Source organism: Chaetodon trifascialis, chromosome 14 (genome assembly GCF_039877785.1).
Source record: "Chaetodon trifascialis isolate fChaTrf1 chromosome 14, fChaTrf1.hap1, whole genome shotgun sequence".
Classification (NCBI taxonomy): Eukaryota; Metazoa; Chordata; class Actinopteri; order Chaetodontiformes; family Chaetodontidae; genus Chaetodon; species Chaetodon trifascialis.
Genome location: NC_092069.1, coordinates 24,180,155 through 24,207,188, shown reverse-complemented (window position 1 = coordinate 24,207,188; position 27,034 = coordinate 24,180,155). Strand labels below are relative to the sequence as shown.

The window sequence follows — 27,034 nt, the reverse complement described above, 5'->3', positions numbered from 1 at the left end:
GCCTCTGATTTTATATTTCACAAACACCCAAATAAAACATTTACAATGATGACAGAGAAAATGAATTGCAGTAATAAACCTGAGAAAGATTAGATTCTAATATCACCATAAAGCTACTGCTATTACGTGATAGTACGAACTACTTCAAAACCACAACCACCACAGAGATAAGCAGTTCATCCAGTCGTGCTCTGCGGCACGTTTAATGACGCTGAGCAGGCTCAGGTGAGTCTGCGTTGAGATGGAAAGAGGAAAAGTGACTGGAAGAGGGTTCAGCTTCGGTCACAGAGACTGCTCAGCTGGCTCAGTCCAAACAGTAACTTCTGCATTTAGATCTATGAGAAACACATCGGTGGATAGATTTGATGACCGTGACGCTCGTGCATGGAGCACCTCCTCCTCAGCTGACTGACCATGTCAAAGCAGGAGTTCCACAGAGGGATATTATGACAGGGTTGCAGCGCATAAACCCCTCATTACAAAGACGAATGCACATTTGAGAGTTCAGTGGTGCACAAACCAGATCCACTGGTCTACAGAGATGTGGGAAAAAGTGATCTGGTCAGATGAGTCATCCTTCACCATATTCTCGATGAGCGCGTGTGTGGTGGATGTCAAGAGAACGGCGGTCCGGTGGCTTGTTGCATGGTTTGGATCCACTTGCTCCCTCAGAGGGAAGGGTCCCTGTGAATCAGCACCATCATAATGCCCCCCATCCAGAGGACACAGGGGGTCACCGAATGGTTTGGTGAGTATGAAAATGATGTGAATCACACTTCACAGTCACCAGATCTCCACCCAGGTACACACCTGTGTTAGATTGTGGACGGACCTGTTTGACAGCGTTCCACCATCAAAACACCAAATGAGTCCCAGACACGTGTAGCATCGATGCTAAGACGCACTGAAACTCGTCTGGTGGTCCAACACCTCAGTAAGACACTTTATGTTGGTGTTCCCTTTAATTTGTCACCTGTCTGTGTGTTTATGGGAATTATTTGAAGTTACCAGTCTGTGTTCATCAAGCACACTCCTACACAGTCCTGAGAAGAGGTCTAACTACAGAAAATAATGAAAATCATCTGGATGTTCATCAGAATACAGAGCCTTCGACATGTAAACCATCACAACATGTGTTTTGAGCCAAAATACTGGCCGTTTCTCTTCATATTAACATAAAGTTTGCTGACAAGCTTAAGCTCATGGTCTTCATGCAGTTTGCACATTTCTCATTAAACTGACATCTTATCCATGAAGTTGCTCACTTGTTGTGTTGGCTGATGAAGACCGTGAGAAAGAAAAAGTGTAAGGGGACATTGAGTTGCGATTATTTAGTAAAACTACTAAGTTTAGGATCAAGGATTCATTTTATCTTAGCAGTTATTTTGTTGGCATTAAACAACTGCTTCCCTCCCAAGGCATCATGGGAGATTAGCATTTAAACATGGGAAAATTTAAATGCTAATAAACTAATCGTTTTATCTTAAATATAAAATATAGAAACTCTAGATAGTAGACAGCTATTTTTTTCTTTGAGTAGATATAGACACAAATCCCAGCATCATGTCTAATCTTTGCGCAATAACCCACGAAAGTTAAAAAAAAAAAAAAAATACTGAGGAAAAGAAGCTAACATGCTCGCTCACGAAAGGGCGGGATTTGTGCTCTGTTTTCAAAATAAAAGTTTAAAGCCCTCGCGCTGCGACCCCCTCCGGTTGCGCATTTCCGTTGCCATAACGTCACTTCTGGATGTCAATATGCGGCTTGGTGCGGCGCTGGGAAACGGAACCACAGGAAAGATGTAAACCAAGCGACCAGCGAAGACCAGCCTAAACGAAGACACTAAACCTTACCCAGCGGGAAAGCGTAACTCGGGTCCGATAAACGGAACCACGCCGACGGGCAGCTGGTTGAGTCGCTATCCCCGAAGCAGCGGAGCGTCCGCCACAAGCAGCCATCTTTTGTGAGAGAATGTACGGGGCGACACGGCGGGCCTGCTCGGGCTCCGGCCGGGGCCGTAGCCTGCTCATGCTGACAACCGCGCTCCTGCTCTCGGTTCTCGGGCTGCTCTCCGGGCTGCCCGGCCTCACCGAGGCGAAGGAATGCGACAAACCGTGTATGAACGGCCAGTGCAACACGGCGACTGGCAGCTGTGTGTGCTTCCCCGGCTGGGTCGGGGACCAATGCCAGCACTGCGGAGGGCGCTTCAGGTACGGAGACCACGGCAGAATAAAGCCGCTTCAGTCACTGCCACAGGCTGTGTGTGGACCGCACGTCTGCTGCGCTTTGGGCCAAATGTTTGCTAATTCAGAGCCTCCACTGCTAATCAAGAGATGCTAAGTGAGCTCACCTGAGCCGTTTGAAGCCCGGTCTACTAACGTTACTACTACTACTACTACTACTACTACTACTACTACTACTGCTAACGTTACCATTAGAGCGCAGTTTTCCAGGCTAAAATGCAGTATATGTTTGTAAAGATACTGAGTGCTCTAAGTGCTTCATTTGGATTATTATGGTGAGATGCATGTGGTGGATAATACTGAGTCTCAGGGCTTTTAATCTACATTATTTTTGTTATTTAGATCTGTTTTTGTACACATCACATCACCAGGTGCTGACCGTGGTCACCTGTCAACAAGGGTTACACTAGGATCTGTTGTAATCACAGCCGGGCTGGAGCCATCTCTGCTCTTTCATCTTTTATTCAGTGTTTTGGTGATAAGATGTCAGAGGTTTGAGGAATGCCCAGTCCAGTTTCCAAGAAGACTGAACCCAAAAGTGTTTAAAATGACAGAGAAAGGCAGCTTTGAAAAGCTGTAACCAGACTGTTTGGTGTTTTTCCTTAATGATGAAATGATTATCACATAGGTTGTAATAATTGATTAATCGGCTCATCAGTTTGGCATTAATCCACCTTCATTTGACTGTCTGTGCTTTCATACAACCCTCGCCAGGTATTCACTTCCAGCTGGCTCGCGGTGACAGTCGTCCCTGTCTTTGTACTTGTGAGGACGATGACTTGGCAGCGTCCCCTCTCGTGAACAGATCTCAGCAGGGAGCGAAGACGAGGGTACAGTCAAAAACAGGCCTTCGTCAGGCCTGTGAGCGAGGCTGTTTGTGTTGTCCAGCTTTACTGGACTCTGACATCCAGCAGCTGTCAGGGTGGCTCTGAACCAAAGGGCTGGGTGGTGCTCAGATATCTGTTATCCACTAACAACAGTAACTCGGGGTCAAAGTGTGGGAAAATTGCATGCGCACACGCTGAACGTTTTTACAGCTGAGCTTTCTGGGTGAGAGCCGTTGGTCAAACTTGTGGAAACATCTGAGAGGTGGGAGGAAGGTGACCACGCTCGCCCCCTCAGCACGTCTCTGTTAGCGCTCTGTGTAGGCCAGCGACGCCAAGCGCTGTGCAACACAAAGGCAGCGTGCAGTCGAGAAGTGTCAATCGTCGTTTAATGAGAATATCCAGATAATCAGTGCTGCTCGTCTGGCTTTCTGTGCCCATTAAAGTGTCACTTGACATTACCAGAGTTTGCATTCAGGATGCTCTGCTGAGGGAAGATGGTCGTGCACCTGCAGCGCTCAATGACAGCTTCATTTATTTAAACTGAATGATGATTGAATTGAAGTTTGTGGGTTTGTGCCCTCCTCCTGCACATCCTGCCAAGATGACATAAACAAGCATTTAATTAGAAAAGCAAAAAGTCATTTCCTGGGTTGAACTGTAATGTCATACTTCTGCTTGTCCCCTTTTTTGGTTGTTAGCAAGCTGATCCTGTTCCAGCTTTGTGATGAGCTAGCATGTCAGTGCAGCTGAAGTGTGGCGTCAGGTTGTGCCTCATTGCCAGGCCTCGGCTAAATGCTTGTTTTTAGGGGATCCGGGGCATTTTTCCTCCTTTTTTAAAACTTGATATTCTCTGTCGTGCTGTCTCAGCCGTCCTGCGAGGTCGTAAAGCAGAGCTGGACGCAGGCCCGCAGTGTTATGCATCCTCTGATATTTGGCCGTGGTCGGGGAAAGGGAAGCTGGAGCTGAACGCGCATTAGCCCAGACAAGAGCATATGGGACAGGTAAAATGGAGGCCGGTCGGCTGCTCAGCTTCTGATGTCTCAGACGGGCAGGCTTGAGTGCTCTCTGGGTGGAATCGCTCGTTTGGTTGTGGTTAAAAACCGGGAGCTCGTTGCACTCAGGTCTTAATTGAAACAGTCTGTCACTGTGGGAAATCCCGACTGGCCACCGGCTGCACGAGTCTGGATTTAAGTGGGCAAGCATCATCTTCATCACTGATTCATGTATAGATTAGTTTCACTTCTAAGTTATTGAGTATTTTAATTGTTAGAAAATAAGCACTGTCGCCCATCACTTGTTCCCATCTTCTAGCTGCTTCTGTAGCCTCAAACAGTTGTAAACCTTCAGAATAACAGATGAAGGGAAGCTGCAGGTCTCCTCGCTGGACAAGCTGCAGATGTGTGTTATTTTAAACAATCGGTCGATCGTTAGTGATGCCTCGCTGTAGCTCTGATGGCAGAGCTGGCGGACTGCAGAGCGGTTCGGCCATTAATCGTAGGGTTGGTGGTTTTATTCTGGCCTCTGCTTTTCGAAGTGTCCTTGAGCAAGAGGCTGAACCGCTGACCTCTGCCACTGTGTGTGTGTGTGTGTGTGTGTTTGTGTGGAGTAAAATGTAAGTAGGTTAGTGCTAAAGTCCACCTATTGACTGCGGCGTACTGTAGAGTGGACAGAACAAACGGAAGAAGCCTGCGAGCTTCTGGATTCGTTGATTGAGAGAAAACATTGATGATGGATTAAGAAATGTGAGGATTTGATGCTTTTATTTCGCTCTAAGTTGCTCTGTATGGACATAAAAATGCCAGTTGAAACGTGGGAATGGGCACGCGTCGCTGTTTTCGGACTTAATTAATTGCTTATTCTAAAAAAACCAATCGATTGATCATGGAAACAGTCGTCAGTCGCAGCCGTCTTTGCGTGGCTCTGCGCGCTGCAGTTCCTCGAACATCTGCATGTGAGGTATTAATGATCCTCCAGCTGTTGCGCTCGCTGCTCCGGTTAGCTCCTGGGCGCCGCTGTAACACTGACCACGGGTCCAGATGCAGAGGCGGAATGTCCCTGTGGAGATTATTAAAGCTGAGCTCTTTCTTTCTGTGGCTGCAAACTTCGTCTTCGCTTCCAAACTTGTTTTAAAAGCAGCAGGCCGGCGTTTAATTGTCTGTTTCTCTTCGAAAGCTGTACTGTGTAGAAAGATGGAGGCCGGTGCTGTTGCGGTTGCTGATAGTTTGACCCTGGACTTGAGTAATAACAGCAGGCCGCTGTAACGTCTGTCAGCTCAAACTTCAGCAGGGCGCAGCATTATCAGTGATTTTGGAGCTTCGTCGCCGCTTCGGGCTCATCATCATTAAGTGGAATGGCAGACCTTCAGCGTGCGATCCAGCACTCAGGAATCAAGGCCGTGCTGTTTTGTTAACGTGGTCAAAGGGCCGATAGTTTTTCGGGGAGAGCCCGCGGTGGTCTGAGGCCGTGTTTAGCATACAGACAATGCTGCCATACAAGGCCGGCTTAATGCCGGTAAAAGCAGCTTTCTGTGGCAGGGTCGTGCCAAGATGGAGCCCCGGCGAACCGTGAGGGCCAAAATCAACACGAAGGAGGGGGCACAGAAACAGACGAGTGTGTTTTGTTGTTTTATAGCATCCAAATGAGGCTTCCTGTTTCGGCTGAGGATGTTTTGAACTCGTGGTTCCATGAGAGGAGATGGGGCCTGACATTATGGTGAAATTAATATTGAAATACTTAAACAGCAGCGTAACAGATGAATGCAGATGTTTGCTTCTGGTTACGTTCAGCCGTGTATCTGAGCTTTCTGCCTCCATCCTGGTGGAGCTGAGTGGGATTTTCTTTGTGGCGCTCACAGTGTTGGAAAATGATGTTTAAAGACATTTAACAGCAGCGTCTCTCTTTAGAGACGGTGTGTCCTTCACTCTGGACCATCCTGCTCTTACAGGGACTGTTTCTTTGGTAAAAAGTAGCTGCGAGGCAACACAGAGCTGCTGCTGCTGCTGATGTTTTTCACACGCAGCTGTTCTTTTGTTGTTGTTTCTGCTATTTTTTGGGCTTTTTATGCCTTTTGTTAGAGTGCTGACAGCGGAGAGATGACAGAAGACGGGGAGAGACGTGGATGTCTCTGGCTGGATTCGAACAGAGCACATGGCAGCTCGTGGTTGGCGCCTTGAGCCCTCGGGCCGCCGGGGATCCCCTCAATGTAAACTGTCAACGCTTTGAGACTCATAAATGAAATTTTGTTCACCACCATTGAACTGAGCTGGAGGCAGAAACATCAGAGATGGACTTCTGTCCCATTAGAGGACCCTTTAAAGTCTTATTGGACAGCTGAAGTCCAGCCCCTGCATCAGTCTAATACCTGGTTTTGTGAGCTCGTTAATGGTCCGTCCGTCCGTGTTGTTGGTCTGCTCGCTTTGGTTGTTGATCCTCAGAAGCTAAAAACAGTAAAACAGCAGCAGTTTCATTCCTCTGCTCATCTGAAAAGCTTCTTTTATCAGTTTTACTGCAGCTTAGCCATAACTCCTGCTCGTAATTTTGACGAATGTCGTGTCAGGGGAAGCGGTTTTTCTTTATGACCATGTCGTTAATATGAACCTTTTGATGCTCACATGTGCTTACTTTTGCGAACAGAAATGCACGTGTCGAACAGTTTTAAAGCTGATGGATAACTGAGTTTATGAAGGCTTGTTGTGGCTTTTAGCCCGTCTGCATGTGTTCTGAGGTTGTTAGTATCAGTGAGTACACATGTGTCGGGGTGGGAATCAAGGACCGTCACAATCGTATGACTTCAAGCTCACTTCCTTTTATGGATGCTGATGTCACTCTGAAAGTGTCTTATTGCAGAACAATTAAGTCAAAGTCACGCGTCTTCGCTGCTGGAAGCTTGCAACAGGGAGTCATGGCGGTCCAAAGAGAACCGTGCTCCTTATGATGTCTGTAAAATGATGAAGTAAGGCCTTTGTGCCTACCTGTGTGCACGCGCTGCAGCTCCAGGAAAGCCGTGGATTTGACGCTACGCACGAGTGCCGCTGCTTCCCAGCCGAGCATCGCGTCCATCAGCGAGGGACAAATCATACGTGATGATAACATTAGCAGCAAGCAAGCAGACATTTAAGGAGCAGAAGTATGTGATGTGACTTCCATATGAGAAGAGTTCAGAGAGCAGAGGATACCTGTCATGACGAGTCGACAGGTACAACCCCGATTCCAAAAAAGCCTCAAAAAAACTTCAGTAATACCAGAATCAACCATTTCTTATCAAACAGCAGTTTCTGAAGTCTTCATGTGTTCACAAAGCGGTGAACCTCGCTCCGTCCTCTCTGTGAGCGCCTGAGCCTTCCCAGGATGCCCCTTTCATACCCAACCATGATCCTCTCACCTGTGACCAATGAGCCTGTTTACCTGTGGAACGATCAAACAGGTGTTTCTGGAGCGTTCCTTTGAAACGTGTTGCTGCATCAGATTCACAATAAGCAGATATTTACAGAAATCGATGAAGCTTACGAGCTCAGACATTAAATATATTGGCTCTGTGCTGTTTTGAATTAAGCAGATGTCAAAAAGGAAGTTCTCTCACTCTGTTTTATTTCGGTTTCACTCAGCGTCCCTTTTTTAGAGTCGGGCTGGAACTGAAATGTTGTACTGACTGTATTTTTGGATACGCTCAAACCAAACCGGGATGCAGACTGACTTCTAGTTTCCGTGACAGTCGCCAGAAAGGCTGAACTGCATCTAACGCTCACGCTGATCAGATTATTGCTACAAAAGCAGCTTTATGCTTTTTGCCGCAGAGTCCCGAAGGCACACGACAGCGCTGTTTCTTATCAGTGTGACATGAAGCTCTTGCTCAGATCAATTTGTTTTTTAGTACTTTTGGAGGTCTGCGGGACGGGGCGCTGAATGAAGGCCTTGTTCATGTCGCGCCTGTCCTGACACCAACTCTGCCCCCCCCCAGCTTCTAATGCAGCTAATGTGCAACTCTGAACCAGCTCATGAGACGACAGCATGCGGCTAACGTGGATGTTCTCAGTGCGTTGTTATATTTCTCAACCTGTCACCGCCTCTGTCAGTCGGTGGTGAAGTGTGAAGCGGCGGCCGGGTTGTGTTTCGGCGTTTCCGCCTCTTTGCGAGCGCTCGAGATCCAAACAAGACGAGGGCCACTCTTAAAAACATTCCTCCAGAGTGGTGCCCCTTTAATCCTCTGATTGTTTCAGCCTTATTTTGAGTCTTGAATCTCCAAAATGAACATCAGCGGCGTCTCATCCACCGGTGCACGGCAGATTCGGTCGTCCCGGCCTGTGAGCGACTTCGGTTTCGCTGTTTTCAGTTTCACCGCTCGCTGCTTTGTCACTGCTTTGCTGCCGTCCCCTGTTTGAAGGCTGACCTCGCTCCACCGAAGGCCCCGCTGAGCGAGCAGCCCGCCTGCCCTCTGCAGACACTAATGGTCCCCGCTGCTGCACCGCTGATGTGTTCTTTTCCAGCTTACTGATGCAGAAGCAGGGAAATTTGTCCCCCCGCTCTCCACAGCCACCCGGCGCGTGGATGGAAGCGCGTACGCCTGTGCAGAGAGGCCACGGCGGCTGAGACGTTAAACACTGATCGCCCGTGCGGAGCTCCTGAAGGAGCATCAGTAAACCTCGTTCAGCATGTCTGCCATGCTGAACATCAGCTGACATCATCTGGTCAGTGCAGATGCGTGAGTCTGCAGGCTGCTGAAAAGGTCATTTTGTACATTTTGGAAAAGCTCTCATCAGAGTGCAGCTCTAACTCAAGCAGAACACCGAGGTGTGAAAGCACAGGAGCTTGGCTGAGGGCCACAGCTAAAAATTTCCCAAATATTTATTACACAATATAACTGACTTGTAGCTTCATGAGCATGTTTTGGGTACGCAGCCTTTGTGGATTCACGGCTCTCCTCCTCCTCCTCCTCCTCCTCCTCCTCCTCCTCCTCCTCCTCCTCCGCGGCTGCTGCTGAGCGACTTTATATCATCTTCTGTCATCTTATGCATCTCTTAAATGTTTTGGCTCAGCCGCGTTAACGAGGGAGGACGGCAGATTTATTGTTGATTACAGCATCTGCTGGTTTTTCAGTGCATGTTTTCTGTGTTACTGGAGACCCTAAAACCTTCACAGTGTCCCTCAGAAATACTTTTAAAATGAAGTTTCTGTCTGCAAACATGAGCAAAATCATGTGAACTGATCAAATCATGTCCACCTCTCTGAATTGTTCTGGGATGTAACTGTAATGTTCCTCTCAAATGTCCCCTCATTGATTTGAAGTCAGCGGCTTCTGGACGGCCGCTCGGTCAGTCTGAGCTCTTCACGCCTCCAGGCTGCTCCACCGAACCGGACTGTTGTCGCCTTTTGAACCAGAAATCCTGTTTTCTGCGCTCTCGTGCTGCACCGCTTCGCCGCTTGCAGACCTTTGGGCAACCGGCCGCTCGGGAAGGAGCTGCTGCTGGACGTCCCTGCGAACGCCGTGTCTAATGACAGGAAGTGCAGGCCGGCTCGTTCTTCACCTCAGGACGTTTTTGACCTCTTCTCTTTAATGGACATTGTCCCCGCTCTGGATTTCTGTGTCCATGCTGTGTTTACACGTGTCAGCTCGTTAAGCAGAGCTCACGGCGCCATTGATCCTCCTGACGTTTCCAGCTTTATTGACCGCGTTCTCCCGCTAATTTCACTGTTTTAAAGTTGTTCCAAAGGCCACGCCGGAAGCCGCTCAGCCAGATGGCAGCCTGAATATTCTCTGTGATGAATTAGCTGCCGTTTGTTTAACAACAGGTGGAGCGGGAGCTGCAGCAGCCGTCTGGAGTAACAGAATGGTTTAATTTTACATGCGATAATGAAGTGAATCATCATCACATTTCATCTGCAATTCAAAAACACATCTGCATGTCAGGAAAAAACATGCTTTGTAAACTTGGATAGACAGAGGACAGCATGTTTCTCTCTGGACATTATTCACAAAGGCTGCTCCACGTGTTTGAAACGAGTCTGGCTCAGCTCCTGTTTCGCTCCCAGATGTGCTCCTGGCCCAGACTTGTGTCCTTTAAGGGCCGTTTATGTGCTTCACCACAAAAAACACATGAAGGGTGAAGATGACAATGTTTTTTTACTTCCTCGTGGTTATAAACCTCTCAGTGGTTTATTATAACACAAAGTCAACAGGTGCGGTTTAAAAACTCAATTTATGGAATGTTTTTTATTAGTGAAAGGTTTATTAAAGTCAGCAGCAGCTTGTCTTTTCTCGGGAAATACGTCCAGACCTCAGACTTTCTTCTTATTCTGAGTAACGCCTCGTTTCTGGAAAGAAAGATATCGCTGAGTCGTTGTTCAAACGTCATGTTTCAACACTTTGAGCACCACAGACGAAATTCCATTAACCTCCACTGTAGTTAGACGGCAGCACGAGTTTCAGGCGGCGTTAAACCGCCTGCACGCTGAGATACGACCAGACGAACATGAGGAACGTTTGTCTGCATCCACATTCATTGTTTGTCCTCCTCATCGCGTCCACATGTGGTGAATTTAGCTGTTCTGTAGGTGGTCACTGCTGTTGTCTCCGCTCCAGTTGCAGCAGCGTTGACAGTTGTGCTGTGTTGTGTTGTGTTGTGTTGTGTTGTGTTGTGTTGTGCTGTGTTGTGTTGTGTTGTGTGTTGTGTGTGTTGTGCTGTGTTGTGTTGTGTTGTGTTGTGTGTGCTGTGCTGTGTTGTGTTGTGTTGTGTGTTGTGTGTGTTGTGTGTGTTGTGCTGTGTTGTGTTGTGTTGTGTGTGCTGTGCTGTGCTGTGCTGTGCTGTGTTGTGTTGTGTTGTGTGTGCTGTGCTGTGCTGTGCTGTGCTGTGTTGTGTTGTGTTTTGTGTTGTGCTGTGCTGTGCTGTGCTGTGTTGTGTTGTGTTGTGTTGTGTTGTGTTGTGTTGTGTTGTGTGTGCTGTGCTGTGCTGTGCTGTGTTGTTGTGTTGTGTGTGCTGTGCTGTGTTGTGCTGTGCTGTGTTGTGTTGTGTTGTGTTGTGTTGTGTGTGCTGTGCTGTGTTGTGTGTGCTGTGTTGTGTTGTGTGTTTTGTGTTGTGCTGTGCTGTGTTGTGTTGTGTTGTGTTGTGTGTTTTGTGTTGTGCTGTGCTGTGTTGTGTGTTGTGTTTTGTGTTGTGTTGTGTTGTGTGTTTTGTTTTGTGTTGTGCTGTGCTGTGCTGTGTTGTGTGTGTTGTGTTGTGTTGTGTTGTGCTGTGCTGTGTTGTGTTGTGTTGTGTGTTTTGTGCCGTGCTGGCTTCAGGTGAGTCTGGGGCCTCTGGTCCTCTGGGGGGGCAGTGTTTTTCTGCTGGCTGGGAGCTGAGGGTCCCCGCAGACCTGCGCTGTATTAGCACTGAGAGATCTGTAATTACATCGTTAGTGTACTCGTTAGCTAACCGCCGAGACCTCACCGCGTTAAGAGGCCTGGAACTGCTCTCTTTAAACACTTAGAGCACAAAGAGAGAGCCGGCGGAGCGCTGCAGAGGGGACTCGCTATCTGTTTGGTGGTGAAACACTTCACGGGCCGATACGCTGACTCGAAGTCATCTGAGCTCAAAAACGAGTCCTTGCAGCCGGAGATAGAGGAGCGTTATTGCAGTATGGAGTCATGTGTTTGGCCTCTGCCGCCGTCGTGAACACCCTTGGCCTTGGACCTTGAGCCACCCAGCCCACACAGCTGGGGCTGTTGGCTCGCGCCGCGGCCGCTATGGTTTCAGGCTAAAGTTTGCAATAACAAGAAGTTTTGGGACACTTGTTGCCTAGATGCAAAGAAAAACACACCACAGGGATTTTCCCACGAGTTGATTTCTATCAACATCGGGTCATATTTCGTCATTAGTGAGCTGAATTGTGAAAGAGCCGCATCCTGTTCTGTGGTGAATTCACATGAAGACGCGTCCAGAGGAGTGTTTCCTCCGCTGCTCTCCGCGGACTCCAGTCTGAAAGTGTGCCGCGGTGCCTGGGTGTGTTCGCGGAGTCATCGCACCCAGAGACCTACATCAGTAATCATGCAGCGTCTGACAGCATCTAAGTGTCCCCTGTGTGATTCAGCTCCCCTGCGCTGCTGTGTCATCAAGCTGGAATTGATCAGGCAATAACAGGCCGGGCGCCGCACTGTGCCATTAGAGCGCTTGCGGCCGCCTGTCGCGGCGTCCGCCTCGGACGATAATTTGCTGCGAGGTTTAATCATTCCCAGCCCCTCAGCTGTCCCGTTTGCTGCTCGCTCAACCGACAAAGCTGCACCAAACGGAGAAGTGAGGTGGCACAAGTTAGTGTTTACCTGCGCCGTCTTGTGCAACAGCGCAAGAAAATGCAGCCTGAATATTTGTTTTACAGCCTTTGATTATGACTTGAAGCCAGCTTTTTTGTTTACTGAGCTGACCTTGACCCATATTCTAGAGCTGATGAGAGATGGATGACATTTAGGGCTGCTGATCGAATTAAACTGTTTATTAGCTTTTGGAGTTTGAAGTGGAAACTATTTTCAGCTTTGTCTGACGTCACAGTGGCATAAAAACAGCAGGCCTCACATCCGAGAAGCCGCAAACGGAGAGCTCCTTGTTTAATGAATGACTGATTCATATTCTGCTTAATCGATTTCTCAGTTTAACAATTTGTCAAATAACATGACTGAGCGTCCACAGCCACGCTCGCGGCGCTGTGACGCGTCGATCAGGCACAGCGGTGCTTTGAATTAAATGCTAATTCTAACACGAGCATGCATCAGAGAGCAGCTGAAACTTTTGGGGACGTCAGCAGTTTTGCAGGTGTTTGACCTGATGATGCCAATGGAAGAACAGTCAGGAATATTCACCAGATTTCACCACAATCAGTCGAACAGCTGCTCAGATATTTCAGCCTGGACCAAAGTGCTGGAACAGACCTGCATTCATGCCCCTGCAGGCGCTCTGCTAGCGTGGCTAAAAAAATACCAAATATTTGCTTGTTACAGCTTCTAGTTCTTCTGTTTCATGTCACTGAAGTTGAATAACATTGGGATTTTTTTTTTGCATTAAATCCATCATTCTCTTGCTGGTCTTTTGGATTGTGGGAGATTCAGGTCTCAGTCCACACCTGCCGCATCACATCACACCCAGACCAGCCGCAGAGGACGCGGCGTTCGGGATTTAAGCTCGTCTGGACCTAAACTGTCCCGTCCTTTCTGTCTTCCAGGTTGACGGGGCCCTCGGGTTATCTGACTGACGGTCCAGGAAACTATAAGTACAAGACCAAGTGCACCTGGCTGATCGAGGGACAGTAAGTAGAGCGCAGATCCAGCACGGGGGGGACGCACCAGACCAGGACAGGACAACATGATGCTGCTCTTAAAATCCTTAAAGAGCTGATAATCTGTGTGACACTGACTTAAATTATTCAGTAACTCAATAATCTCTAATACACTAATGAAGTTAGTTAGTCAGACTGCTTAATGTTGGATTTTCTGTCCAGACAGTTTGAACATGTTGTGATCCAAAAGTATCAGAAATAGATTTTTCAGATGATCGTTCAGTAGTTAAACGTCTTTGCTGTGTATATCATCCTGGGCCAAAACCCCCTCACATCTGGTCCGCCAAGAAGCCAAAACAAACACCGTAGACACGCTACACGAAGGCGATGGGCTTTTATTGGCTGAGGACGGACTCCTCAAACCTGGAGACAGCTGATGTGGAAAGCAAGGCTGTGGCGAAACCTGCTCGCTGAGAGCCAACCAGCATCGGGAGTTTATCGTGCAGATGATGGATGGAAATGAACGGTGTGAGAAAGCCTGCGCTCCTCCTCCGTTGTTTCAGTCAGCATAAACACGCCACAGAGCATCGATTAAGAGCGATGACTCTCCATTTTTTTTTGGCCGCCAGCTCATCTGAACCATAAACTCTTTGATTGCATTTCCATTTCAGGCGTGTCGCCAGCACTCTCGTTCTGGGGGATTAACCGCCGGCGGCTCGGTCGGGGCTCGGCGGGTCACGCTCCTGTTCTCTACGGCAGGACGTGTGGATGTTACGGGGTTTTGAACTCCTGACCTCCTCGTTCCTGGACGGCTTCTCTAATCACAGAGACGCCCTGTCGTCCAGTGTTTTCATTACACGCTGAGGCCGCGTTTATATGCAGCGGCACGTGCACCGTACGCATCGAAAGGACAAGGATACCTGAGAGGGCTTCATAAGCCTCAGACGTACGTTCGCTCAGTTAAATCCACGCTGGCCTCAAGTGACTTCGCTGACTGAGGAGCAAAGCGTGGCCGTCATGTGCTCCGCCGCCACGCGCAGACGTCGGTGACGGATCTCTCCAGTCATCCCAAACTTTTCATTCTCAAATTAGTGGTCACATGTCCCCTCTTTTAATTGAACCTCGCGGCTGCTGCCGTCCTCCATTTGTGTCTCTGGGAGGAAATATGGGGGATAAATAAAATCGTGAAGAGAAAAATGTGGCTATTCATAACGTTTCCTGGATATTTGGTGCCCTAAATGGGCCTTTGTGTTCTCCCCTCTCCTTTTGGATGATTTCCTTTTGGGATGTTAACTGAATTTAATCAAAAAATGTTTAAATTAGCTTGTTTTTGTCCTGTTGTGCAGCCGTGGATGCTGTTTGTGTTTGTGACCTGATTTAACAGCTGGACTTTATAGCAGGTTACATTTGATTAAAGTTCTTTGGATTTAAAGGATATTAGATTGAATATCAGACTGTTAGACCTCTGTTAGCAGAGCCAGCGCCACGGGGACGTCTCCAGCACGACGCTGCTGCTCTTGTTTTGCTGCAGGTGGTGAAGTTTCCACCATATCACCTGGTTAATTATTGACCTTTTATTCAGGTCATGTGGGCGTTTTATTCTGCAGTCGGCCTCTTTAGTTAGTGAAACTAACTTTGTGCGCAGCTCAGATGAGAGCGTTGTGTGTTTTCTTCAAATATTGACACTTCGTATTTAACAAGTGATGTAGATGAAATGTTAAGCGATCCGTAAGGTGGAATTAAAAGCAGGAAAGTCCACAAATCTCCTCATTTTCACACAGTTAGTGCTCCGTCTTGTAAATACAATTTGTCAGTTTGAAGTTGGAAAGAAGTTAAGGCTAACAAATAGAAAATAAGCCGCTGCATTGTTCGTGTTCCCGGAGCTCGTCTGCTCCCTCAGAGTCGGACCTGCTGTGTTTAAAAAAAGTGCCGTTGACCACAAACATTAAATAAAAAGGTTTTTGGGTGGTTGGAGCTGTCAGAGCTACAGAAGTCTGCTTGTTGCACCAACATGCAGTCAGACCAACTGTGTCACAAGTTCTGTGTTTGCGCTCCTTTCAGAAAAACACTGCTTTGGGTGCATCAGTGCGTCCAGTTCATGAGTCTTGAGCTTATTCTGGTGCACAGACAGACTTCTAATGTCTTTTTTTAAGTACTAAAGCAATGGCCGAGGCATACAGAGGTTCCCATCCTTTTCCTGTGCTTGTGTTTGCTTTCCAGGCCGAACACCGTACTCCGATTACGCTTCAACCACTTTGCCACTGAGTGCAGCTGGGACCACCTTTACGTGTACGACGGGGACTCCATTTACGCCCCCCTCCTCGCCGCTTTCAGGTACGTCGACTGGTGCTTTGACTGGAGAAAAGTGGACCAACAGCTCCAGTTGTTATGGCTGTCAATGACACGTCAGCGCTGGAGTGAAATATGTCTAAATGGTTAAAAATATGTTACGTTCATGTTGTTATTTCAGCGGTCTGATCGTTCCTGAGCGTTATGGGAACGAGACAGTGCCAGAGGTGGTGTCTCAGTCCGGCTACGCCCTCCTGCACTTCTTCAGTGACGCTGCCTACAACCTGACCGGCTTCAACATCTCCTACAGGTGAGAGCAGCACATCAAGAGTGGATTTCTTCTCCTGCTCTCTAAATTTAGAATATAATCAAGGCGTCTTCCAAAAGACTTGCCGTTAGCTTAAGTTTGTCCTCCAAGACAAGGAAGTGGAAACTAAATGTGCTCGTTTGTCTTAAAAGACGTTCTCAGGCCTTTCGGTATGGCAGCTTCCACGTATCAAATGGCTCATAATCCTCTCCAGCTGAGAGCGGCGCTGGCAGGCCTCGGGGTCTGCATCTCTCAGGGTCCACGCATGCATTCACGATAGTGTCAGTCAGTGGATCAAAGGATCTGCTAAACGCCGCTGAGCCCCTCAGTACGAATCATCTGTGTTTCACTGGCCGTGGACATTCGTCTGGGTGAAGGGCCCACTTCGCACCCTTCCTCGGGACGTGATGACGCATACAAAGCTATCACTTTCTGCATGATTCAGCCCGAGCGCTGGCTCGGCTGGTCGGCGGCGCTTAGAGGATCACGTCAGGCTGCTGACGTCCACTGGCTGCAGTGTGTTTTGGCTGCATCGTTACACCGTCGCCTGCCTGTCAGGCACAGTGTGGTGTGTGGTCGGTGACGTCAGCACTGTGGAGACAAAGAAAGGTCTTTTTTTCCATTGAGAAATAAAACCACTGCTACATCCTTAAAGTTGAAATTTACCATTAAACTGAAATATGGATTTTACTTTCCACGTGTTTCCAACATTTGTTTGGGTTAAATTTAACTGTTCAATCAGCAAAATGTATTCCAGCTCCTCAAATCCTCATGATCATTTTCACGTCTAAACATTTCAAGTCAAGTCAAAAATCAGAATCTGGACACCAGAGATTGAACCACGAGGAGCGATCGAGGGTGAAGGAAGCGATCAGAAATTTGGTCGCGTTCAGTCACGTGATCCAACAGAAAGATGTGGAAATAAGCTTCTGACATCATGAATCTGTGTTTTGGAAGTCAGAACGCTTGTTGAGATGATGATTTTCAAAATAAAGTGTTTGGACATTGAGTCATCAACACTGGTTGAATTTCACATGACATTAATAGATGATGAAATTTAAATTGTTGTGGCCTTTCGTTGCCTCCGTACGTTGTTAATCTATGAGCAAGCGGTGCATGCATCTCCTCCAGTCCTCCATTTAGTTTTCCCAGTTTGGTTACTGGTTTAGACCACCTTTCCTCTCTTTGCTTCCTCCAGTAGAATACGTCACTCAAACTCAAGTGCAGCTTCAGGCCGTCCTCGCGTTGTCCACCTCCTGCATGGTGTCTTTTCAGAGACCAGTTGGGACTTCTTTGACTTCTGTCCTATTATGCTTGCTCACCCATCTGTTAACCCAGAAAACACATTCATTCCCATGTTTACCTGACAAACATCTTCCCACACTGACACACAAATGTAATCTCTTCCCTTTAATATGCAAAACATGCGCACGCATCAGCGCGAGACGCCGAACCACAGACAGACAGATCAAACTCAACTTCACGGCAGTCACAAAGAACCAGAAGTGTCATTCGTTTTCTCTTCGACCGGCATGAAAAGGAAAAGTATTGTAAAAACCAAAGTGGAGCCCGCCCCCCCCCAAACGTCTGCAGAGGACACAACGGACCCCTGCTCTGTCCCTTTGCTCGTTGCCGCCGTCGTCACTGCGATGGGCTTGAAGTTGGGCTGAGAAACGCAGAGTTGGATGAAAGCGAAGCGCCCCCCGGTCTTCGGCGCGTCTGGGAGGGGCGGAGGAGCCGAAACATCAAACCGCCCGGCTGCTGAAGGAACATGAAAGGACGATGAGGACTCTTTGTGTCGTCTGTCTCGCTCTCTAATGTGTTTGTCTTCAGTCTCTTGCTTTGATGGACAGCGACGTTCTGGAAACAAAGCCAAACTTTTGACACTGACTAAAAACATCAGGAACATCTTCCAGTCAGTGAATTGATCTGCTAACGGGTGCTAAACCAGTGGCACTGTTGCTGCTTGTGTATCCTTCATACAATGAGCTGCTTCACTAAATGCTCACTAGAGCCCAAATACATCTTAGTCCAGTTGGATCTGTCCATTTACCTGCAGCCGCTTTAGCTCTCACACACTTCAAAGTGTGTGTCTTCGCTGTGGGTGCAGCCAGCAGCGAGGTGGACTGCGGCTGCGTCGATAACAACAGTCGGACTCTCATATAAGCAGAAGTTATTGCAGGATAAGCGAGGGGACGCAGAAATGCCGCCGTTAATGCTGCTGTAATGTCTTTATGTCCGTTCTGTCTCCTCTGTGTGAAGCACACTCGGTGCTTGTATTGCAGAATCGATTTGTGAAGCACTTTGAGCTGCAGTTCCCTGCATGAAAAGTGCCGTGAATGTCACCGTCCTGTGGATTTAACAGCCATGTTGACGGGATGTTCTCTGACCCAGCGTTGTGCTGATGGTGTTCTTCTCTGGGTTTAATTCGGCATGATTATCTTCTGACTTTTGGCGCTACAGTTCATCGTGCTCTGGGTGACAGCAGCAAACAGGCAGGCAGCAGCCGTGTCCCAGTTCCACGCTCCATGCTACGTGTGTACTCCTGTGCTATACACTGCTTGTCATCGTACGCTGTTTTTGAATTTAGTATTGAATGAAAAATCAATGAGCTTTTCCCTTTTGCGCTAACAGGAGAGGAGCAGTATGCGTGTCAGTGGCCATCAGTCGCAGATTGACATTGAAAAGCTGCTGTCGGTTAAACGTGACAAAGCTGCTGTGAGTGGAGCTCCACGTGAAGATCGTCTCGTCTTTTTTAATGATCCTCAGCAGATTTCTGCACTTTGTCTGCAGCAAGCATGAGACGTGCTGCCACTGTGAGGAGTGCTGCTCTCTTTGCAGCCGTCTTACCTGTATGCATCCTGCTTTGACTGCGGCGGGTCTCAGAGAAGAGGAGCTGCGACTGCTGGCACAAAATGTGTCAAGTGGGTGCTAACAGAAGAGCTAAATGTGCAACATAAAGGACCTGTCGAGAGACACGGGGAGCGTCAGTGGTGCTGTTTTACTGCAGATTGGCCGTGTTTACCATCTGCTCTGCTGTGCCTGCTGTGACTTTATGTCTGCTGGTTGCCGCAGCCTCCAGCTCGATGCCTTTCCGGTGCAGGAGGCCCTCCGAGGCGAGTGACAAGCCTCCAGGCGGGCGCTTGACCGCTTAATGAGGGAGGACGACGCCGACAACAACGCCTTCTGCTGCGTGACGGGGAATTGTTGCATATTTTATCTTAAAGCCCGGAGACAGCCGAGGCGCTGCTCGCACCAAAGCAGATGTAACTCAGTGGATGAAAGGTGTTGCTGATGTTTTATTCAGGGTCTGTATTTCAGGCAGAATCCGAGTCTTACTCTATTCTCCCTCTCTGTTTCCTCCTCCCAGGGTGAACACGTGTCCTAACAACTGCTCCGGCCGCGGCGAGTGTCGCGTGGGGAACTCCACCGGCTCGGTGTACTGCGAGTGCGAGGTCAGCTGGAAGGGGCCGGCCTGCGACGTCCCGTACTGCCTGGCTGACTGCGGCGCCCCCGACAGAGGCCTCTGCCGGGACAAGGCGTGCGTCTGCAAGACCGGATGGCAAGGTGGGCCGGCACTGCGGCAGCTGCCAGCGAGCGCGTTGTCTCGTACGCTGAGCTGGTTTGAATTACCACCGTGTCATCAACAGGCCCACACACGCCAAACCCTGCTCAGCGCCTTCAATAAGCTTCTCACCTGGTCTGCATAGAAGGAACAGCCACTGTTATTAGAGGGTAGTGGCTGGTATTTTTAAACCCGGACCCTATTTTTACGTATTTTTAGATGCACTACGTTTTGGAATAGGTCTGCTGAAAGTGCTTCTTTTTGCTGCTGACGAATAAAAACAGGCCCAGGTGTAAACACACCTTTAATAGAGAACGTGAAGGACCTGCAGTGTGCCTCCTTCCCGTTATGGATGTAAGTGTGGTGCTTTAACTAGTAAACAAAATGAAGATTAGATGCAACATCTCCGCTTAAGCCTTCGTTCCTGTTTGATGCAGAGCTGTTGGATCGCAGTATAAAGCAGATCTGAGAACAGTGGAAGGCTGCAGACTGTATATGACGAGCCTGCTTCCAGACTCCTGCATCACACCCACACGTGTGACTTGTTAATTGATTCGTATCAAATGAAAGAAGAGAAATGAAACGTAAATCTAGTATGATTGTTGTATAACTGAGGTTGTCGAATAATGCGATTGTGCGCTCGATACGACGCCCACTAAATGTGTGAAAGTGCAGTGGGACACAGCTCATATAATTAGGTAAAAGATGTGTAACTGAGAGCCAGAAAAACTATGTTTAGGTTTTAATGAAGGAGTGCTGTCTGATGAGCCCCCGGGGGACGGGGACAGTCTCCAAGTCGAAAACGACGTGTTATAGTGGAATCTGTTGAAAAGTCCTTATTTCAGGGCCAGGTTTCATGCCTCTGTGTGAATCCCTCCCTCAGTGTACCCAGAAACAAATGAAAACAAACCTTTCCAGTAAATATCCAGTGCAGCTGAGCGCTAAGCAGCTCCAGCGAAGCGGGTGGAGGTTTAGCAGAGTGTTGCTGACTTGATCCGTCCAGATTTTGCCTGTTTATCTGGTGATTCAACCCAGCGCCTCTTCAGCTTTAAGCCTCCACCACTGTTACCGAGGCTCCTGCTGCCCCCACAGCATCCATCTGCTGCAACCTGACGGACTTCACGCGAACTTTCTGCGGGATCAGCGCCCTCGTCCTTTCGGTTGACTCATGAATATGGAGTCTCTTTATTCGGCGATGACCTGACACTACTGTATCCTTTCTGAATCGGGCCATATGGGCGTTTTAACCGCTCTATTAGTTCTTAAACGGCTCCGCTGTGCCAGTCTGCACAAGCAGAGACAACGGCTTAATTTAACTGCAGTTATATCAGCAGCTCAGTGTGCTCACGATCTAATTACCAAAGCTGAGGGAGTTGAGAAGCAGACTGGCGTTTTCTTCAGCTTTTATTACCCTGTCATGGTGTGTTAGCCGAGGAATAGCACACTTAGTGTACTCTGTGCTGCCAGCTTCCAAATGAACTCATTTTCTGCGCCAACCAGTGCAAAAGCAGAGACAGATGCCTGTTTAGTCAAGCCAGCCTTGCATTTAATCTCTCTTTCACAGATGCGTAGCCTTCAACAAATTACATCTTTGAGGGAGGCTGAGGCCAAGTTTGTCTTGTTTATGGAAATGCCACCGAGGTGCAAAGGTGCTTTTGTTTGCTTCGCCGTCCTGGAGGCTTATTGAGGAATATTAGCCACCGGGGATTTTTTTTTCCGCTGCTGAGCAAAACAAAAAAGCAGAATGGGCGATGTGACCTTGATTGCCGCAGTGAATCACAACACTTCCTTTCCTGTCACGTGGCCACTTCAGCATTGTTTTGATAACGATCAATAAGGAACTCCCCCAGCTGTTAACATCCTGTTTCTGCTGCGAGATGGAGCGATAGCGCTAATCGCTTGGTAAATGTTGTATTCCAGGCCGGCTTTTGTCTCTGCCTTTCATCAGGTAGGACGGGCGGACTGCAGATGGACAAACCTGCACCGCTCGACGCAGCGCGGGCCGATCTTTCTATTTCTGACTCGGCAGCTGTTTGCCAAAAAACGTCTCCGAATCTTTTCCCTTCATTCAGAGCGGATTCCGGTTTGCGCCGCTGTTATTGTTCCCGTCCAGTAACGGGAAGGCAGCTCAGGCCGGGGTCGTCTGTCCTCAAACCAGTCATTCCACTGATATCCATAAGGCCTTAATGGAAAGTTAAATCTCTGCAAACATCAAAAGCAGCTTCCTCGCATCTCAAAAACTACGTCCTCGTGCTGAATCACTCCACACCTGCATAATCAGTCTATTATCTGAAGGCTTAAATGCTTCTTTAACCCCCCTGCCCTTTCTTTCACATCTCGCTTTCATAATTCAGGAGATGAAATCAATAATGGATCTTCTTCTTCTTTTTTTTTCCACCTGCTCGCTCGCTTCGTGGAAAGCAGATGGCCCCGCTCTCGCACGCTCTGCTGAACTGCAGCACATTAAAGTGAACTAATAAAGCCCGTGAAAGTTTAATCCTCCATTAATGCCAGAACTTTCTCGCCGACCAGAAAGCTGGTTTGTTTTTACGCTGATTCATTATGTTTGTGTTTCTGTCTCTCTTAAGGCAGCCTGTGTTTATCATATGCAAGTGCAAAATAATGAATTAAGCGAGCCTCGTGCATCACTTAGCCTCCCGCGGAGCCCTGACTCTGGCTTCCTTCCCTCCTCAGGTCCAGACTGCTCCGTCTCAGTGCCTGCCAACTCGTCTTTCTGGAGCCGGGAGGAGTACGCCGAGGCCGGGCTGGCCAGGGCTTCCCACAAGGCCGTGGTGGACCAGGGTATCATGTGGGTCATCGGAGGCTACGTCTTCAACGCCTCCGACTATCACATGGTCAAAGCGTAAGTCCTCTCCCCTGTGAGCATCTACCCTCGGATTGTGAGCGTCGGGCTGCTCTTCTCATCCGAGAGTGCTGCGAGACACGAGTCCTGCTGTTGCTATGCGACTGCAGGGGATGCGCTTTGGAAACACTGCTGCAAAAATTTGAATATTTTTAACTCGCATGCTTGTTATGGCCCTGCAATCGGCTGGCGACCAGTTCAGGGTGTACCCCGCCTCTCGCCCATTGTAGCTGGGATAGGCTCCAGCCCCCCGCAACCCCGAAAGGGATAGGCGGTATAGATAATGGATGGATGGATGCTTGTTATGCCCAAAGTAATGCTTGGCTGTCAGCGCTGTCAGGAAGAAGCCGCAGGACTTCCTGTCTGCTGGAAATCGGCAAGTAAAAGCCCAGCTGGGCACAGACTGAGGGATGTAATTAAAACCAGAAAATTACAGGATGGGCTGACTCTCCTCACCCCGAACTCCACCCAGGAAGGTCACACTTATTCCCTCGGCTCATATTTCGGATTTATGGGTTTCAGTCAGGCCTTTTTTATCTGCTCAGGGTGTCATATGAGGCTATAAAGGAGAATTCTGCCAACTTTTTTTTTTTGTTTGTTTTTCACCTCGACATAGTTTAGGTAGCATAAATCTCCTGTTCAGCTTGTTCCAGTTTTATAGCAATGCTTTCCTTCAGTTTGTCAAGCAAAACCATACAGCTAGCCTAAAAAGAAACTCGGCGAAGGCACGTTTCGGCACTTTCCCGTCTCTTTTTGAGGAGGTCGGGTGGTTTAGGGTCCAGGTGTTTGAAGTCGTTCCACTTTGGAGCCTTGATTGAGGCGCATGTTGTTTGTTTGTAAATTTCAAGATAAGCGTGACCCATAAAAAAACAATAAAGTTGCACCACGTGTGCAGCTCCAAATGGCAAAAACAACGAAGGAAATAGTTCAACAGTTTGGAAAATACATTACATGATATGATCGATGGGCTGTTAGCTTAGCTTTAGCATTAAGACTGAAATCCCTGGGATGGGTTCAGGAGTCTCACCTGATGTTTGGACTGTTCCTTTAGATCCTCACTCATGTTGTATAGTGGCAGTTAACTAAACACAGCACACTCACGCAGCCTTATCATTTTATGCAGGGGCCTCACAGCAGGAAGGTCGCCGGTTCGATTCCCGGTTTGGGCCTTTCTGTGTGAAGTTTGCATGTTCTTCCCGTGCATGCGTGGGTTCTCTCCGGGCACTCCGGCTTCCTCCCACAGACCAAAAACATGCTCATTAGGTTGATTGGTGACTCTAAATTGCCCCTAGGTGTGAGTGTGAGCGTGAATGGTTGTGTGTTTGTGCCCTGCGATCGGAGCCGTATACGCCTCCTGCCCATTGACAGCCGAGATAGGCCGCGCCCCTCCCCCCCCCGTGACCCCGAAAGGGATGAGCGGCATTGAAAACGGACGGATGGTTTTACCGGCCGGAGTGTTTTCTCGCTGCTTTTTAAGAGACGATTTGGATTTTCTGTACTTTGAGTTTCTCACCAGTGCTTTGAGCTGCTCTGTGCAGACGCTTGTATCCTCAGAGCGCAGTAATTCATCCTCCAGCCTCACGTGATGTCTGTTCTAAGGTGCCCGTTGTTATGTGATTGTTCCTCTGCATCTTGCTAACTTTAAAAGGGAGGAAGTTACAAGTCAGGATTTCCATTTCTAGCAATGTTCCCCACAGGCTGCGTCTCCGTCTGTCTCGTCACATTCAAGTGATCCAGGAAGTCTTGACTGAACAGTTTTCAAAATGTAAACCGAATGAGATGAAAAGCGAAGAGGTCGGGATGCGCTCGCTAGCAAAAACCCTTTCTCGAAGCTGTTCTGTCAGGATCGTCACGCCTTTCTGCTCTCTCTCTCTGCAGGTACAACCTCAGCAGCAAGAGCTGGCTGACCCTCGACCCCTCCGTCAACACCGTCACGCCACGATACGGCCACTCACTGGCCCTGCATGAGGTACGTGGAGGGAGGGAGAAGTCCCCGTCTGCTCTGAACAGGACATACACTGAGACAACAGCATGTGACTGTATTTCACTGTTACTGTAGTGCATTTTACATGCATTTGCAGCCTCTGCGAAATCATTGTGATATGAAAAGAGGTTGAGAACAGACCAGATGACTGAATTAAATGGAGGCACCAGCAGAAATCTTCTGAACTCCTCGTGCTTTATTGATGCTCTCAGTTGCGTCTGTGTGTTGTCTGGAGCTAATATATAAATCTATGGGCTTTGATATGCTGCAGTGAAGTGGTGAGGCAGTTTCTCCTCAGCCAGAAAGACTGTTAGGAGCCACTGATGGAATAATAAATGAGAGCGAGGAGGATTCAGAGGAAGACGCAGGCTGTCTGCTCTGTGGTTTGAGTTTTGCGCATTACAAACACTCCGCAGCTCAAATTGCATCACGGCGGAGGAATGCGCCTCGCGGCTCGCCGCGTGCTTGCAAGACAAATCTGAAATCAAATCAGTTTTGATACGTAACAGATAGAGCTGATGTCTCTCAGAACAGATACGGTGGGGGTTCGGGCTCTCAAGTGCACATCCCCTCAGCGGTTTATAAAAAGCTGAAACTATGACGCCTGGAAATGATCCGAGCGTTTCTGCTGCTTTCATGGGTTCAGAAAATGCTGCTTTCGCTCAGATGACATGAGAAAGGTCTGAGGAGAAATACAGCGTGCTACATGATTAGTTTTGTTAGTTCAGCTTTACAGAAAATAGAGGCTTGTCCTTGCTGGAGAACCAACCACATGTGCAAAGAAATTAGTTCAAATCAAAGGCGAAGCTCACAAACTGTTCAGAGTAACAACACGAGCATCCAACCTCAAGGAGATCTCTGTCCAATCGCATGAGAAACGTTTTCCCATTTACTTCAGAGTGAAATCAAGAAACGGGCTCTGAACATGGAGACACGTTTCTCCGTGTGGCCTCCGCGCTGTCTTCAGCTCTTTTGGTGGAATGATAATAAACTGGTGTTTTTATTCAGGCCTCAAGGACAGAAGGAAGGTCGCGAGTGCTCAGATTTTCATTTCTCGCAGAACCCTTTTGGTTTGGTTTGGTTTGGTTTTTTGCTGTGTTGAAGTTTCATTACGCGATTTTGTTGGAGTGATGCTTCATGATCACCTGAGGGGTAACTGCACCGCTCTCTGCTTCGGCGGTAATGAGCCCGAGTGCATCACGGCTCTGGATGAGCCTCCTACATACTGATGGTTAGAGCAGCATGTGGACAAATCAGCACTTCAGACTCTTAAGCCTGTTTTTACCAGGTTTGGTTGGAACAATGAGTATTTTGCAAAGGAAAGCATTAATATTTTAAGTAGTTACTCATGTTTTATGTCTCCTCTGACAGATGATCGTTATTATGCACATTCATTTCTGCCACCTTCTCCACTGCTTGTCTTTGTGTCCTCCAGGGGAAGATCTACATGTACGGAGGAAAGATCGACTCCACGGGGAACGTGTCCAGTCAGCTGTGGGTTTTCCACATCCAGAACCAGACCTGGGTCCTCCTGAGCCCGCGGGCCAAGGACCAGTACGCCGTGGTGGGACACTCGGCCCACATCGTTCCCCCTGTCCAGGAGGGGGCCAGTCCCATAATGCTGGTTCTGTTTGGACACTGTCCTCTGTACGGTTACATCAGCCAGGTGCAGGAGTACAACATCGGTGAGTTGTGCTGACGGGGACGAGCAGAGACAGACAGACTGTCCCAGTGTCGTCTCTTCCAACCTCTCGCTGCTCCCGTGTGGCTAATAACCCGGCCTGGGTGCCGGTGCCTAAATATATCAGTTTATAACAACGGGAAATTAACACCGGCCGCTAAGACGATGCTAACGAGTTTCAGACTCGGGTGGCGTGCTCATCAAATCCACCAACCTCATTGGCAGGCAGCCAGACTTCATTTAGAGGTCTCACTGTCTCCTAAAAGCCAGTTTGAGAAAATGGGATGAATTAACCTGCCGCTGTGGCCGATGGACAAGAGTACATCTGCCATCATCTCCAGAACGAGAGCGATTCGCTTAATGTCCTTTCCTGAACGATCACCAATAAACCTGATGCTGCTTTTATACTTGTTTGCATTTTAGGGGCAATAATACGAAGATCATATTGGCTTAGCTCTCCTTCACTAATAAACTGCTTGTGTAAACAGAGTTAAACTGCAATTACCTCCACTCCGAAAACTGAGGCCTCCGTCTCAGCCGGGCTGTGGCGTCCCTTCTCTTTCTCAGTCAGATTTCGTTATGTTATGATAACTAAAAGACGCGTTTGTGACCCTCCAGCCAAGAACACGTGGAGCATGGTGTCCACGGAGGGCGCGCTGGTCCAGGGCGGCTACGGCCACAGCAGCGTTTTCGACCCCGGCACCAGAGCCATCTACATCCACGGAGGCTACAAGGCCTTCAGCGCCAACAAGTACGGCCTGGCTGGAGACCTGTACAAGCTCGACGTGGACAAGAGGAAGTGGTGAGGTTTTCTTTTTGCTGCTGCTGCTGCAGGAATGTTGTACAGCTTTTATGAAGTCTGTAAATATAGAATGAAAACATCCGAATCAAATCAGGGAAAAAATCACACAGGTTTGTTTCACTGAGATTGATTTGATAAGAACCATTTCATCAGAAAATCTACTAAATGAACAGAGACGTTAACAAAAATGAGTTTTGACATGTGTTTACTCTATAAATCCAGTTACCAGCAGCAGCC

The 27,034-nt window shown here is 48.4% G+C and overlaps 1 protein-coding gene across 2 annotated transcripts in view; it reads left to right on the top strand.

Annotated features, from left to right (window-relative positions):
* Positions 1–1,719: 1,719 nt before the first annotated feature.
* atrn (attractin) overlaps positions 1,720–27,034 on the top strand; it is a 114,732-nt gene continuing 89,417 nt past the window's right edge. For both annotated transcript variants that reach the window (XM_070979907.1, XM_070979906.1), the window contains exons 1-9: positions 1,720–2,210; positions 13,253–13,336; positions 15,527–15,640; positions 15,777–15,905; positions 19,273–19,469; positions 22,162–22,330; positions 24,209–24,299; positions 25,750–25,999; positions 26,614–26,797. In XM_070979907.1, the coding sequence (XP_070836008.1) occupies positions 1,972–2,210; positions 13,253–13,336; positions 15,527–15,640; positions 15,777–15,905; positions 19,273–19,469; positions 22,162–22,330; positions 24,209–24,299; positions 25,750–25,999; positions 26,614–26,797 (1,457 nt within the window). In that variant the 5' untranslated portion in view covers positions 1,720–1,971. The remainder of the gene's footprint in view (positions 2,211–13,252; positions 13,337–15,526; positions 15,641–15,776; positions 15,906–19,272; positions 19,470–22,161; positions 22,331–24,208; positions 24,300–25,749; positions 26,000–26,613; positions 26,798–27,034) is intronic.